At 39.8% G+C, this 17,218-nt stretch overlaps 2 protein-coding genes across 2 annotated transcripts; one reads left to right on the top strand and one right to left on the bottom strand.

Annotated features, from left to right (window-relative positions):
• Positions 1–302: 302 nt before the first annotated feature.
• On the bottom strand, positions 303–3,532 carry mis12 (MIS12 kinetochore complex component). The gene is made up of 2 exons (XM_034105337.2): positions 3,119–3,532; positions 303–2,136 (listed from the first exon to the last, which is right to left on the bottom strand). The coding sequence occupies exons 1-2, from the start codon at positions 3,524–3,526 to the stop codon at positions 1,867–1,869; spliced, it is 678 nt and encodes a 225-aa protein (XP_033961228.1). The 5' UTR covers positions 3,527–3,532; the 3' UTR covers positions 303–1,866.
• An 834-nt stretch (positions 3,533–4,366) lies between these two features.
• Positions 4,367–16,808, top strand: ppm1g (protein phosphatase, Mg2+/Mn2+ dependent, 1G). The gene is made up of 14 exons (XM_034075249.1): positions 4,367–4,514; positions 4,774–4,910; positions 6,010–6,079; positions 6,362–6,447; positions 7,106–7,235; positions 7,469–7,580; positions 7,672–7,862; positions 8,685–8,854; positions 8,948–9,079; positions 10,511–10,613; positions 10,744–10,875; positions 11,051–11,180; positions 11,297–11,396; positions 15,139–16,808. Exons 2-14 carry the CDS (start codon positions 4,800–4,802, stop codon positions 15,316–15,318), a joined length of 1,647 nt encoding a protein of 548 aa, XP_033931140.1. The 5' UTR covers positions 4,367–4,514; positions 4,774–4,799; the 3' UTR covers positions 15,319–16,808.
• The last annotated feature ends 410 nt before the right edge of the window (positions 16,809–17,218 follow it).

A 17,218-nucleotide genomic window follows, 5' to 3' on the forward strand; every position in this document is an offset into this window, starting at 1 on the left:
TTTTCAACCCGCGAGGGATGACGCCAACTTAACATGGACGCTGCCGTCAATAGAAATGAATAGGGGGAAGTACGACCACTAGAGGTGCTAAACTTTAAAACGTGACTATAGTTCGTCATAAGCTGTTGAACAATCAACCTATTTGGTCGTTTTTTGGAGGAGGACAGGCTGTTTAGAAAGTGCTGAGTTGAAAGTGAGACACACTGCAGGGGACATAATAGATGAACACCAGCGCCCCCAGTGGCTCATCCATGAAGCTGTGAAAAACCCACAAACACCTAATTGTTTAAATCATCAGAGAATTAAATGGAAGAAATGTATCTCTTTATTTTACACATTATGTTGTCATTTATACAGTAAATTGCAAATAGGCTTTTACAAAAGGTTAAAATGTCACTGCGTTTTAGTATCATTCTGGCATTTCTGTTATGTTTTCTCTCCAGGTAAATATTGTTAACTTTGGGTTTAATATTAGACAAAAGTGTCACATATTAATGGGGAATAATTCTATAAAACAGAAAACAAACACTGATAGCAAATATTTATTTTTTACAAATTATGAGATGATACATATCAAAACTATTATTGTTTCCTATCTCTGCATTGTGAATATATAGTAAATTCAAACCCCATATAAGTTTTTCACAAAATGTGGTCCCAGTGTGTGCAATAGACTCATTTTAATTGAATTATAAATTATAGGAACTCAAATCCTCAGTGAGACTAAATTAAAGTAAAGAGCTAGTATTGTAAACCAACCCGATTTATAAATGGACTCAATGTTCCTCCAGTGTCTCCATCAACAAAATGATTCTTGGAGGTTCATACAATGCTACTTATGCTCATTTGCAAATGTATGAGGTTCACCCATATACTGTTTATTTAAGGATTCAATTAGCTCTTCACTTTATGTGCAGCTGAATTAGACTGGAGCGATGTTAACGAGCAGAGAGCGCCCTCTGCTGGGAATCACAAGCATCTTAAAACTGTGGCTCTTGAGAGGATGGACAGAATATCATATACACCTTAATGCAATCAAGTATAATGATAAACAAATACAACAACACCGAGTTACAAATAAAGTTAAAGAAATGAAAGGTGTTTGTATAAGGTATACAGCCTATGGTTTAGAGACAGTGTAAATGAGAGTAGCAAATGTAGACAACATAAATCAGGAGGACTAAAGATGGGCAGATGTCATTTTGTGAAATAAACATAGGACTGTGTTAAAATGCAAATACAATCGGTAAAGGTTGCCCCTGGAATTGAGAGGATGGGGCTTTTAAATGTAAAACAAACAGCTTAATAAAGAGATTTGTCTGATGTGTTCTGCACATGGTATACAGTTCACACCTGTCACACTTCCAGGTGAGTCAGCATCAGTTAAAAAGGAACCTAGAGTATATGTGATGCAATGGAGCAAATATGTGTACCTGGGACGAGGTTACGAAGGGTTATCCCTCACTTTCAAAAGATTCTAAATATAAATTGTCAATTCTGTTAGAAAGACAAATTGACCTGAAAATGATCTAAAAATGCATATTTGTTGATTCATGCAACAACAAAAAAGCCCTTGTGCAAACATACAGAAATATATCCGTCTGTTTTGTTTATTTACATGAAACTGTATGAAGACTAAACTGAATTCAAAGGGAAGGAATTAAGTCTTTATAAGACGTATTATTTATGCTGGTATTCAATGTTTCAATACTTTGGAGCATTAATTCCCTGTTGATTTTTTTTATTAAGACAAGATGAAAATGGAAATAATTAAGAGGGGGAAATTACATAAAGTTCAGCTAGAATAAAAACAGAATACACAATAAAAGTTGTGGAGAAATGTCTTTTTACAGGTTTGAGGTCAGTTCAATGAGGCGCCTTGTGGCAGGCCTCCCTGACGGCCTCCTGCAGCTTCTTTACCGACTCCATTACCACGCGGAAACTTTCATGGAAGCATCCATTACCTTCCTTCTCCCAAGCCGCCTGCAGCTCTCTGACCCACGTCACGATCCCATCCAGCTGCTTCTGCACCTCCGCCTGCTCGTCCAGCTCCGCCTGCAGCGCCTGCAGGGCACACACCTCCTCCTCGTACGCCCTCTGGAGGTCAGCGAGGGACGAATCCAGCTTCTGCACCTCCTGAGGGAGCAGACCAAAGTCAAACCAAAGACATACATTGCTTCTATTTATCAACAAAATATGAAGACATCATGAGTGGCTGGTAAAAAAACATATTGGATAATGACTGCGCTGTAAAAAAAAAACATAATACTCAATAATGATCAAACCCCCCAAAAACTGGAGCAACAAACCTAAATGGCTAGAACGGAAAATGTGTCATAAGCCATCCTTTTTATCAGTAGGCCGATCTCAATATTTAACAAAAAACAGTATCTATTATATTTAGTTCATTGATAATTGTTTGTTCAGGTAGCAGAGAACATTATTTGTAAAATACTCATAATGACATACACACAAATCATTATAATCTAAATAAAACATTGACAAGAAACAACAGCAAAACAGAAACACACAACCACACTAAAATAAGTTATATATTTGACTTAAGTAAAAGTAGAAGTACCAGAGTTTAGGAATACTCTGTAACAAGTAAAAGTCCTACAATCAAAAGCTTACTCTTTTTTAATATAATTAAAGTACTCATTATGCAGTTTTGTCCATTTCAGAATAATATACATCATATGTTTTGATTATAGTTATTGATGCATTAATGTGTTTATCAAAGCTGGTAAAAGGTGCAGCTAGTTTTAATTATGTTGTATACTGCAGGGTAGCTTGTGGATTTACTCCAGGTGTGTAACTAAAGTCTTATTTAAATGTTAATTGTGTTGCACATCATTAATTTAAGTCTGCGAAGTAACTACATGTATTAAATAAATGTGGAGTAAAAGTACACGATTTTCTTCTGAATTGTAGTGGGGTAAAAGAACAAAGTAGCAAAATGTAGAAATACTCAAGTAAAGTGCAAGTCTCTCAAAGTACAGTACTTGAGCAAATGTCCTTAGTTACTTTACAACGCTGTTTGTCATACTCTAATTGAATCAACATTGCATGAATTGAGATCATAATAGTGTCTTAATGTAAACACCGCTGCACCCACCTGTATGTGTTGGGGGTAGTTCTTGTGTGAATGGTCCTCGGGAAGCAGCACATTGGGCGGCACGGAGAGGCACCGCATCATCAGCAGCGAGTCCATCCTCTGCGACAGCTGCTTGAACCGGTCCTCCAGGAACTGCTGCAGCCGGCGGCTACACTCTCGGGCCCGGAGCTGCTCGTCGGGCCCGGGGGACACTTTTCCGAGTTGCCTCAGACACACCTTCTCCACGACGGGTAATATGTCGCATAGGCAGTCGTGGAAGGCGCTGTAAACCCGCAACATGCAGGTCTGCGGGGTGAAGCCGAAGAACTGCGCCTCGTATAGTTTAAGCGACGATGGAGGGAGATCTTCCGCCTTTTCGTTCACTTCTCCAACTTCCATCTCCGTCCCTTCTTGGGTTTCCCGCGCCATGTTGAATCGATGACGTCTGTGTTTTTATTCTTCTTACGGGGATTTTTTGGCAGTTGGCAAACAACGAGGTGGTGTTTTACCGCCACCTACTGGTAGGGAGTGTAGCGTTCAGCAGCAGTACTACAGCGTGAGAAAATATTTTGGATACTGCTAAAAACAGCATAGCCTACTATTGATAAATAGGATATTGTTCTTGTAAATGATTCAAATATAATATACAATTAATTACACAAGGTTGTTTTAAACTGTATTAGTATTACTAACCCTAACCCAAGGCAGGTCTGCCTTCACTAACTGTACGGAGGCTCAGTCATTGGTACATGTTTATCTATAAAGCCAACTTATATATGCTCTTTGATCTGACAGAGAGTGGCAAGTAGCTATTGCCTGAGATCCCAGGATGTGTTTTTATTACATGTGCCAAGTGCTAGGACTGTTTTAGGTACTAACGCTTTTATGTGTGCTGCTCCTCTAGCTTGGAACACTATGCAAACAAAATTGAAACTGAGCATTTTGGTTCCCTTGCATAATTTTAAAGCTCGGATAGATGAAATGTTATTAGATATCTGTCATTGTGAATAGGTTGCTAATGTATACCCCTGTAATTATGTTGTATTGATGTCCTTTTTGTTTTCTGTTGTTTTTATGTGTAACCAATGTGCTGCAGGTCTTCCTTGAAAAATAGATTGTTGATCTCAATGGGATTTTCACCTGGTTAAATAAAGCCTACACAAAAAATCTAAAATGTTCGTTTTTCATTCATTTAAAAACAATTAATAATCTTCACGTCATGACGTGTGACGTACGTTGGGACCACGCCCACTTGTTCGAACGAAATGTACATGCGTGCGCGCTCCCATTCTCCACAGCTCTCGGTTTGCTCGCTCTGTGTTGATAGCGGCTTTCTGCTCCCACACGTGTAATCTCTTATATGTGGCGCTGTCTCTTTGGGACCCCTCAATAAGCAGACCCCGCTCCATCAGAAAAGGTAAATTAACAGTCTGAGTCTGCGTGGTGTCTGATTTTGTCTGAAACTGCGCTGCCGCTTGCATGGCGGGGGAGGGAGGTTGAGGCTGGAAGTTTAGCCGGTTAGCATGCTAGTGCTAGCTAGCAGATGCGTCTACTTTTTGTTTTGGTGTTGCTAACATTAGCTAGCTAGCAAGCTAGTTGAAGTATGATAAATGCACTGCTTGTGTCTTTATTATGTAAAGCTGATATGTGATGTTGTTATGTTGCCTTCTTTTCAGGTGTAAAGCCATAGAAATCAACCACCATGGGGGCTTATCTGTCTCAACCTAACACGACCAAGACCTTTGCCGATGGCGGCAACAGCACCCTGAGCTACGGCTTCTCTGCCATGCAGGGCTGGCGCGTCTCCATGGAGGTGAGGCTGAAAATAATGACCGGATCAAAGACACTCCATGTTGAAAATTAGATTTGAGTTGCCAATGGCGGCATACATTGATGTGTGGCATCTCCATGTTTGTTGGTATCTTTCCAAAGTTCGTCACACTCCTAAATTACCTGCAGTGATGGGTGAAATCCTAAGTCATTCTCGGGGTGTTTTTCTTATCACCCCTAACAACATAAAGAAGAATGTCATTCACATCGCTTCACAACGTACTTCACTGAAGCTGACCGCATTTGTTTCTGTTGGTAACTTCTAGTGAGCAAACATGGTGATAAAACAGCAGTTCCCCAGAGAATAAAAAAAAAAACTAAAATGTCTACCTAGATACATACCATGTGAACAATTCGTTTAAAAATATATTGATTTAATAGACTTTAATGTCCAAGATGGGAAAGCTGGTTAACAAGCAGTGGTCATTACAACCATCTTACTTTTGTTGACCTTTCGGATGTTGCCACACAAAATAATCATTGAAAAATTAAGAACCTGGCTAGGGTCTATAAAACCTTTCGTAGAATGATATTTCCCATGTTAAGCTTCTGAATGGCCCAAATACTGCTCTTTTAATGCTTTTTTTCTTGTAACACCAGCACTGCTCTGGAAAACCACGTTTACTTTATTAAAGTGTATTAAACAAGACTTGGATATTGCTGATGTTCCTCCCACAGTCTCTTTTAGATCCAAGTCCTCCAATTCTTGGGCATGTGCTGGAATATTTGCACACGACACAACCCCTGTCCATATATAGTGTTTAGGGGGTGTTACTTATGCTAATAATACACAACTAGCCACATACCTCTTATTTTTGATCTAGTATGATTCATTATACAGCACGCCTGGGTAAACATGTTTTAGCATGATTTGAAACATTTGGTGTGTTTGGACTTTTTAAGCTTTCTTACCCAATATTAAGAAAAGTAAAAAAATAGTTGTCCATTGAGTGAAAATGATGTCTTATCCCGTGTGACTCGCCGTCCTGCACATTTTCTTACCCAAAGTGAAATTATCTTTGCGATCATTTGTTCCAACTGTCATGTTGTATGTAATGTGCATTGTTTCGTGTGTGTTGTAGGACTCTCACAATTGTATTCCAGAGTTTGACGAGGACACAGCCATGTTTTCTGTGTATGATGGACATGGAGGTAAACCCATATACACTGTACAAATACTGTCACGTTCTTATATAATTTCTCAGTGTGCATTTAAACAGTATTTTCTGACCAAATATTTACCTTATCCTAATGAACAACACACACTTTCTAAAAATGACTTTCTCCCAGAAACCATCTTTCACAGCATCAGAACACACCTACTTTTGCTATGTGTCTTCAAGGTTTCCCCTTTTATTGTTGGTTTTACACCTCTTGAGTCTTCTGTTTGCACACCTATCCTGAGAGTGTATATAACCTGCTGTTCCCATTTAGGTGAAGAGGTGGCTCTGTACTGTTCAAAGTACCTTCCTGAAATCATCAAGGAGCAGAAGACCTACAAAGATGGCAAACTGCAAAAGGTGAGAATCCGTAGAAGCCACTGCATGATCTTTACTATTTTGTCAGCTCAGGTGTCTCAATGAACGGAGACCTGCTGTTTGACTGTGGCATAGTTCACATTTTTGGGATTAGTGGTAATGTCTTTTGAAAGTGCCACAATTTCCCCCCTGTCACACTTAAAGTTGTAGAGAAATATACATATTTTTTTCTCTTCTTTTTAATATTTAGATAACCTTCAAAAAATATGTATATTCCATACAACAGGATAAAGTTGACAGCATTAGGTTTCAGTTTGTTTCTATACTAAAAGATACATTTCACAAGGCTTTAACATTAGACCATGCCTTTTCTGTTCTTGGCTAGTAGCAAAGAACAGCCTAATGACTTGCCATAATTATGGTTAAATCTTTTTTTATGTTTCTTGAGGAAGTGCGCATGCTTAAAAGATCATTTCCCATTCAAAAGGCAATACATTGCAAGTAAAACACACACTATTGCAGTGCACACACAGCAATTAATGAGAAGTGATCAAAACCAGGGCTACTTGCAAAGAAAATGTCACCTGTAGTTCTTCAGTACTGACACATTCAAAACTCGCTGAACAGACTCATCGATGTAGTACCCAACGTTACACTGTCGCTTCATGTTTACTGATGCATCTCTCTGCGATGTTTCCAGGCTCTGGAGGAAGCCTTCTTGGTCATCGATGGCAAAATAACCACAGAGGATGTCATTAAGGAGCTGGTCCAGATCGCTGGGCGGCCCACAGAGGAGCCGCCTGTGGTCAAGGTGTCACCGGAGGACGATTGTGAGTACACTGCTGACACTGAAACTTGTGATGACTATGAGAGTGGTAAGGAACATAATAACAATAGAAATGCAGGATTGTAGAGTATTAACATCCAGCAAAAAACATTAATTTAGAATGACCATGGGGATACATCCTGAAATGCATGCACATACACTGCTAATACATGAGAGAAAATATGTAAAATGTTATGACATCCTCTGATTGTTTCCATGTTTCTGCTCCCCTCTCAGTGGAAACGGAGGAGGCTGCTTTGCTCCATGAGGAGGCCACCATGACTATAGAGGAGCTGCTGGTACGCTATGGCCAGAACCTCAATGCTGTCAAGCATGCAGCTGCCATCAGGTATTGTAACACTTTTTATCTTTCTTATAAGGACTGTTGGCTTTATTGATTTGGATGTTAGAAAAACAAATTTTTCATGTTTTGCTCTTAGTGCTGCTGCTAAGAAAGCAGCCAGCTCCAACCCCGAGGTCTCGGAAAGCAAAGGTGAAGCTGGGAAAGGAAAGGAGGATGTAGTAAATGGAGAAATGGAGGAGGAGAGCAATGGGAAGAAAAGCGAAGGAGCGGCAAGTGGATCGAAGCTGCGAGCATCCAGGAGATCAGGAGCCGAGGCCAGTGGTGCAGGTAACAGCTGGGATTCAGTAATGTACATTTTGTATTCAAAAGATGACACAATGACATTTTATTTTTTTTAATGGTTTGGTTTGAAGCTTAGATAAATGATAAAAATAAGCTTTAATTGTATAGGACATTTCATACAAGAATTGCAGTCCAAAGTGCTTCACAGTAGAGAATTGAATCTCATAAAATAGTCACAGGAAATTGATGTCAGGGTTTACCTATAAAAGACGTAGAATGAGCATAGGGTAACATAATATTGGAGGGGGTTATAGTTCAGATTCACATAATGGCACTCTAAGTAATGGCAGTGATAGGATGATATTGACAATAACACAAAATCAGTTGACACATTGAGAGTGCAGCAGAGAGCATCGGTTAGCGACCTAAATATTGAAATAAATATTCTTTCATATCAGAATATCTTTATTAGTCCCACGGAGGGGACATGTGCGTAGTTACAGCAGGAAAAAGAGCCACACAGCTTAATGTTACATATGTTAAATATGTGACATGCATTTAAAAAAAAAAAAAGTACTAAGTTATGATAATAAAAAGTTACATCATTTAAAAAAAATACACATCCTGTAACAGTTCTTAAGATTTAGCAGCCAGGTATATATTACACAGTATTTATATATTGCACATAGTTTGTTGGTATTTAGCAGCAAGGGGTGATATTCTGTTGTGGTGTGTGTGTGGGGGGGGTCAACTCAATGATAATGTGAGCCTGCTCAAATACTGAAGTATTATCTTATAACTTATCAAATGTCCTCTCTCTCCCCGCTCCCCTCATTAACCACACGTGTCCTGGTTTCTCCTCTCCAGCAGCCGACTGTGGAGGGTCAGGAAGCGCCAATGGGGCGGGAAAGGCCGGAAAGGCAGAAGGAGACGCAGGTCCTTCCTGCTCGTCCTCCAAGGCTGTAGCAGATTCAAAGTCCAGGTTCTTCGATGACAGCGAGGAGTCTGACGGAGAGGAGGAGGGCAGTGGGGAAGAGGTGAAGCAGACACCAGAGTTACGGTCATGTTTGGAAACCTCCCTCAAGACATGAGGAAAGCATTGTATTTATATGATCTTTTCTTTTAATTAGGATGGTAGCGAAGAAGACGATGGTGATAGCAGTGAGATGGAAGAAGAGGAGGATACAGATGATGGAGAGGAAGACTCAGAAGATGAGGAGGAGGAGGAAATGTGCCTTCCTGGAATGGACGGGAAAGAGGAGGTGTGAACAAAAGAGAAACTAATCTAATGCAACTAAGAAAAACAAGTGCACCTGATACAAATACTACTTTCGGTATTTACAACACGTCTTGCTTAATGTCGATATCTGTTCTTACTTGAATCGGAGTGATACTTAGGATTTGGGTAGAAACCGTCTGCTCTCATGCATAACGGGTTGATTATTGATGATATACAATCACACTGTATTAAAATATGGATAAACTAGTGTCCGTAGAAAACAATAACATGTAAATGTGCTCTGTTGCAAATTAATGTTATCGCTGATAGTGACCGAGTCCACTAAAGTGGGAACAACAATGCAGCGTTTTGGGAATGAATGTACAGAGAAATCACGTTTTCTAAAATCGAAGTTTTCTCTAACGATTAAGTTGACATTAAATTAAAAAAAAAATTGGGACCTCTTTCCATGTATGAGTTGTACAACTTTTTAAAGCGCCTTGACCTCCATCTTTGAAGCTTTAAAAAGTTGTCATATGCTGATGTTTGGAATTGGTCGTATCAAAATCACTGAATTCAAAATCACAATATCTTTGCTTGTGACTTTTAAAAGATTAGGCTTAGTTAGCAGTAGTTTTTTTTTTAATTTAAATAGCTTTGCTGTAAAGCTTGGCCTCATCACACTAGAAGCCAGGTTTGTGATTTCTGATGACTTTTTGTGAAGCTTCGGTGCTGGTACGGGAATTTGACAGAGTACTCTGATTGTATTGTATGTAGGGATGCTCCGATACTCACTCTCTGCCGATCGATCGGTGCTCTCTAAAAATGCCGATCGCATGACGTAAAATACATGACACTTTTCTCTGTGCGCGGCAAAACAAGCTCGCCAAAATGGCTTCACCGGTCTGGCAGTTTTTTAAGGTGTCCGAAAAAGACAATAAAATGCAACGTGTGTGAAGCAGAAATCCTGCAGCTCCGCCCGCTGTGACGGACCGCTGAGCGGAACAAAACACACACACTAAGAGTTAGACCTAACACACTTAGCTATTTCATCTAGCTCTGGAACAAGCTAAACTAATTATAAATATGTTTATTCTTCACTGTCCGGTCACTCATTACTGGATCAGTGAGCTGCATGAGATACTGACGGGCTGTCAGGAGGGAGAGAGGAAAAGACAGCGCTTCTGCTCATTTCTCCCGTGTTATTATCCAAAGTGAATGTAAACTTCAATAATGTACTTCATTTGAATGTAATAATTATGTTGGTTGTTGTTTGTGGAAGCGCCAGTGAATGAGCCCCATTAACTGAGTTTAAACATCACTTTAAATGGAAGATCCCCATAGGCCCCGCCCACTCGATCGGATCAGTATCGGCCGATACTGATTCCGGCGATCGGAGCATCCCTAATTGTATGTATAGAGGAGTAAACCATCATGAGGTAACATCACATCTCTCATGTTCATGTGTGTGCAGCCCGGCTCTGACAGCGGCACCACGGCTGTGGTGGCTCTGATCCGAGGAAAACAGCTGATCGTGGCCAACGCCGGAGACTCTCGCTGCGTGGTGTCTGAGCGCGGTGAGTCTCAACCATGCCGGGTCTAATTATTATTGATAGAAGCGCTATATGAGATATTTGTGAAAAATCTAAATGTTAATCAGTTAAACGACCAATTTGGTAATAATGTCAGAGTTCTGTGTCGCTGTAGGCAAAGCAGTGGACATGTCGTACGACCACAAGCCTGAGGACGAGCTGGAGCTGACCCGCATCAAAAACGCTGGCGGGAAAGTGACCATGGATGGGCGGGTCAACGGGGGGCTGAACCTCTCCAGAGCTATTGGTATGGCTGACTGCATCTGAATTGAACACACAGCTTCTCTTAGTCACTGTTAGGTTCCTTTCGTCTGTTCTGAAGTCAATTTGCAAACAAATACGTTTCTGATTCTCTGAGATGAACTTCTCCTGTAAGCAGAATGAGTTTCTATGAACCTTCTGCCCTGGACTCTGCCTCTCAGGTGATCACTTCTATAAGAGGAACAAGGCTCTGCCTCCAGACGAGCAGATGATCTCCTCCATGCCAGACGTCAAAGTCCTGACTCTTAACGGGGACCACGACTTCATGGTCATCGCCTGCGACGGCATCTGGTAATTGATTATTATTTAGGATTCATCATAAACCAGATTTGAATACACAATAATATTGTTTGTCCATTTGATCTGTTATTTCCCTGCTAATGAGCCTTTCTGATGCCTGTGTGCAGGAATGTGTTGAGCAGTCAGGAGGTGGTGGACTTCATCAGTGAGAGGATCAAACCAGACCAGAGCGGCAAAGTCAAATCCCTCTCATCCATAGTGGGAGAGGTAAGAGACTCCTCTTACACACTTAATACAAAATGACCACTTGTACATACATTTGTCCGAGTTTCTGTTAACAGAATTATAATTACATGTCATACATAACAAAAAATAGATTTCTGCAGTTTTTTACATCTCCAACATTTGTATTCAATTTCAACTGAGATGACACCGATGCAAATCAATAATAGTAAATGATGCATATTGCGCATTGATGACCCATCTCACATCGGTGGCATATTACATTGCATTTAGCTGACGCTTTTATCCAAAGCGACTCACAATAAGTGCATTCGACCAACAAAATACAAACTTGAAGAAAACGGAATCATATAAGTACATCAGGTTTCATAGAGGTAAAACATTACAAGTGCTACTCAACTGGCTTTAGATAAGCCAGCCCTTTATTAGTATATAAGTGGGTTCGTACGGGTGCTGAAAATGCTTGAAATTGTACGAGGTGTTTTCAAGGTTTGAAAAGGGCTTGAATTTTGGGAATGGTGCTTGAATTTGGGATAAAGTGCTTGAAATTGTAAATGCTTTACTTCGCTTTTTAGATTAAAAGAAAATAAAGAAGTCGGAGCGCACTTAATTGCTTCGCTTTTACATAAAACAGCTCCGCTGCGGCCTTCCAGCGCTATGCGCGCGACCTGCAAGTGTTTGTGTTACGTGTGACCTGGGCATTCTGATGTGTGCCAGGAGGTTGCAGTTTCAACGAGCGTTGGCTAGGGCTGCACGATTTTGGGAAAAAAATCTAATTGCGATTTTTCTGACAAATATTGCGATTGCGATTCGAATTGCGATATTTGTTTTTAAGCGACCCAACGGAAGTTTATTGTAAAATGCGGCCATATCTCCGGCTAGGAAGGTCGTATGAACGTACTCCCGTCTCTAGCACCCCCGCAGCCCGAGCTACGAGTGAAAAAACTAAACTTACATGAAACTTCCATTGGGTTGCTTTAAAGTCAAGCTTCAGTTTAAGATTCACCCTGTAATAAAAACATGTGATGGAGCATTACTAACCTGACTCAGAAACCATCTAGGAAAGCTCCATTGGAAGCCATTTGGAAAGGGCAGGCACTTTCAAAAATACTTGGCAGGTGATTGGATCAATCTGTCTATCACCTTCTATCATGGGCCACTTCTGATTGGTTAACAATGGCTGGTACATGTGGCAGCACTTCTGATTGGTGTGGATGACTGACACACAATAGTTCGAATCCCGCCTCGGGATCAACTGGGTCAGGCCGTTGTGTCCTTGAACAAGACACTTTACCCGCATTTGCTCCTGTGGGTAATGTCCGCAGTAATGACTCTTACATGTCTAATATGTGTAATGTGTACTTGTAAAGCGCTTTGAGCACCTGTAAAAGCGCTCTAATAAAAAATGTAATTTATTATTATTAAATTAAAAAAAAAATGTTAAAAAAATCGCAGGCTTTGCGATTTGATAATCGCATTATTTCAAATCGCGATTTAGAATCGATTAATCGTTCAGCCCTAGCGTTGGCTAGCAGAAGACAAATACAAGCCATGGCTAAGACGAGGGTCAAGCCCACGAGTAGCCTCCTGCAAAGTTTGCAAAAATAACGATGCGAGAGTCTGCGCTGACGAGCCACATGAAAGGTACGCCGTAGAAGAGCATTTTAGATTTGGCTAACGTTGCATGTTACGTTTGTTTAAGCTAACGTTAGCGAGCTGAATAGCGAACTCTATTGAGGGATAATAATAATTGCAGGGGACAATCATTTCAGAGGAACGTACCTATGTTATGTGCGTTACAGTCGCCATCCTGTGGTGTTCAGAGGACGAAGCACTCACGGCATTTCATGTTATAGTCATGAAATATAATCTATTGATTCGACACAGAGCGATTTTGAAAGCAATGTATTTCTACTGGTAGTATGTTTCGTGCCTAAACCAAATGTGACTTGCTCTATCGAAATCAGTCACATTGACCCGAAGACACATTTTCGTTTGTATTACTGGTCTGGGGGAAGCTCGCGAGTGTGTGTGCGTTTGTGTACCGGGGAAACACTCACAAGAAACACCGGCTGTTGTTATGCTTGCTGTGATGTTACATTATTCCGTTCTCGGCTTGTAATTATGCCGAAGCTTCAAAGTTGTATTTATCATCTGAATTTGCCGAAACAAGTTTAATATTCTGAAAGCCAATACTTTGTTTACTTGAAAACAGATGAAAACAAACTGTCTTTTATATAAAAAGAATTGTAGAACGAACACAGTCTTCCTTTGAAAATGTATAAGTCAGGTGTCTTGAGTAGTCAGAATTACCTACAAATCATTGTACACATTAGTAAATATTATTCTCCACTTGTTACCATTGTGAGTCCATTTCTATGCAGCTCTGTGTGATTGTGTGGCTACAATTCAAACTAATACACTACCAGAGGTGGAATAAGTACTCAGATGTTGTAGTGAAAGTACAAGTACTTGAGTAAAAGTAGAAGTACTCAGATCTTGTACTTGAGTAAAAGTAGAAGTACTAGAGTGTAGGAATACTCCGTTACAGTAAAAGTCCTGCATTCAAAATGTTCCTCAAGTAAAAGTAGAAAAGTATTATCATCAAAATATAGTGAAAGTAGCAACAGTAAAGGTAGTCGTTGTGCAGATTGGTCCATTTCAGAATAATATGATATGTTTTATAATGATTGATCATGAAAGTGTTCTCAAAGCTGGTGAAGGTGTAGCTAGTTTGAATGACGTTGTATTCTGCAGGGTAGCTGGTGGATTTACTCCAGGTGGAACTAAAGTCTGATTTAACACTTGATTAGATTTCACATCATTCATCCACATCTGTGAAGTAACTAAAGGTATTAAATACATGTAGTGGAGGAAAAAGTACACCATTTACCTCTAACTTGTGTTTACTGCCAACCTAAAAGTACCTCAAAAATAGTAATCAATAATGTATTGAAAAGTTATTTGGCTGATTGTTTTATATTGGCTCAGACAGGTTATATGGGAGGCCCAGTCTACGTACAGATCACTCATTTTGAAATATTAAACTTTTTTTAAAGTTTTCTTTTCTTTAATTTTTCATCCTCGTGTAGAAGGCTATCATGAAACACATATTTGGTTGTTTACAGCATAAAGAACATCTGATTTTATGTGACGTAGGGAAATAATCATTTGAGTATAAGTATGTGTATATAAATATGTAATTTACAACAGCTGTAAGATGCTTGAAAATGCACCTTGAAAAGTGCTTGAATTTGACTTTGGAAAAGGTGTAAGAACCCTGATATGAGTGCTTTGTTAGTAATTTCATCGCTCGAAGTGGAGTCGAAAGAGATGAGTTTTCAGTCTGCACCGGAAGATGTGTACGTTTTCTGCTGTCTTGATGTCAATGGGGAGCTCATCCCACCATTCTGGAGCCAGGATAGCAAACCGATGTATTTTTGCTGATGGGAACTCGGGTCCCCCTCGCAGTCCTTATGACACTGTTATAAACAAGCTTAAGCCAAAACTGATTGTATGTAACCTAAATGTTTAGCCTAATTAGCTAAGCATCTCAAAATATTCTAACAACTATTGTAGACTGAATGACACGGCAGCCCCTCCTCCCAATATCAACAGTATTTGATCAGTCGCGTACATTAGAGTTTTCCCTGTAGATAGTTATTGTGCTATGTAGCTTGTAGACTAAGTAGCTAACCACAACACAATTATCTTTGTAGCTCTCTTTTCTCACGTTCATTTTAAATCCCATATGTCTTTCTAACAGCTGTTGGACCACTGTTTGGCCCCAGACACATCTGGAGACGGGACCGGATGTGACAACATGACCTGCATCATCATCACCCTCCGGCCTCACCCGGCCACCGCTCAGCCGGACGACAAGAAGAAGAGGAAGCTCGAGGACGAGAAGAACGGCAACGACAGCAAAAAGGCCAAAAGTGAATAAAGAGAGAAACGGAGCCAGAGGCAGCAGCTGGTCCCGGCTCCCCAGAGGCAAACTCTGCTCTACAGTTGATCCCTGCCGCACAAACACCCCCCTTCAAAACGAATTTAAATGACTATACGTATGTTCAAAGATCGGCTGAACTGAGATCATCGGTATAGTTTTTATTCTCACTTTAACACCCTTTCAGTTATTTCTTTTTGTTGGTGTCGCTGTAAAGACTTCTTAAATTCAGAGGAGTCATACATGCTGAATAGTTCATTATTTTCCAAGTATTTGTAACTAGATGCCGAATGATCCAGTCTATAGACATCTGTGTATTTCTAAACATTAAGAGACGTCTTATCTCCTCTGCATCTCTCCTTACATCACTGCCCTCTGTAGTGAAAATATTTCCCCACATGGCAGTTTCACAGTTTTGTTTCAGTGGAAGTTTGAGGATAGCTCTCCTAGTGGCCTGTGTATAATTGCTTTTGGCATATTACAGTAAGACACACATTTTTCATTGCCATTTTGCAATATGAAACCTGACACATGCAAGCTACTTTCCCAATATGGAATCGCACAATGCTTTGTGTTGTGCCCAATTATATCTCAAAGTGCCATTAAATCCCTTTTTTATAGGCACCATTTCACATCCTCAAACGCACTGAAGGGACCCGAAATGGCTTCAGATAGACGTGTAAAGGTTACGGTATTGAAAATGATTGAAAGGGGATATTATTGTCTTTTGTAGTCAATTTAAAGACTCCAGGAGCAGCGAGAGTGAGCATACTTGTCCAGTGAATGTGCCGCCGAATGTTCCCTATTAAGTGACGGATTCGGGGAACTAGCCCCTTCGGTTCCATAACAGCCCAATCAAAAACAACACATCCCTGTTATCTGGCCTTTATTTCCATTCCTGCTTTGTTTCTGGTTTTGATTAGATTCTGTAAATATCCAGACAAATATAAGATGCCAGGGTTTCTTGAACTAGTGTACTTTTCTGTGTCCATCCAGAGACAAGTGGTGATTGTCCACCACATTCCCTCTCACCGTCTGTCCACTATGTGTTTTAGTAAAAAAAGTATTTCCACTCAAATGTTTGTTGTTATTTTTCTTTTTCTATTTTGATGTAACAGTTATAGTAAGTTTATTTTCTTGCCAGCACACTCTGGAAACGCTGTACTGTGGAGAGGATGCACAAGGTTACTTTTGAGTGGAAATACAGTGTGAAGCTCAGAGCACCAAGACAGCGTAACTGTTCAGAATATTTCTCGTCTTTATTCGCAGAATCCTCATTTAAACCGCACCGTGTGACTATAAGTTTGTCTCTAGTGTACTTTCTTGTCACCATTCCCCGTTTTTCTGTAAATAGTTTTTTCAATACTTGTAATTGAAGAAGAAAAAAGCTTTTTCTTTGTAATTGTGAGTCAATGTGACATTTTTGGTGCATACTCTTTTGACACCAGTATGTAAGTACATACAAATACATTTTTTTAAATAATCATAAATGTGTTCCTGTGTTTTTTTTCAATCAGGGTTTTTAGATGAGTCTTTTATTTTTGATATAACATTCCTCTGCCAGTCAGACAATATTCAAGTCACCTTGAATGCACTATCCTGTTTAAAAAGAGCTATCACTTTGATGTCAATATATGGGTCATTCCAGAATTGGAGGACAATTTAGACACCAACATTTTTGAAAAATGAACCTTTATTTTATAATTGTTATGTATTTATGAAAAACAGATAATAAACCATCAAAAAAAGTGATTTGCCCAGCTAGGCATCAAATGTATATTTTCCAATGAAGAATTACCCCTGTTACTCTAATTATAGTAACAGGGTTGAAAATCAATGCTAATTTGAGCTTTAACCTCAGGAAGTATTGCTAGATGTAGCATGTAATGCTACTTTCAAG

The sequence above is a fragment of the Pseudochaenichthys georgianus genome, chromosome 3 (assembly GCF_902827115.2).
Source record: "Pseudochaenichthys georgianus chromosome 3, fPseGeo1.2, whole genome shotgun sequence".
Classification (NCBI taxonomy): Eukaryota; Metazoa; Chordata; class Actinopteri; order Perciformes; family Channichthyidae; genus Pseudochaenichthys; species Pseudochaenichthys georgianus.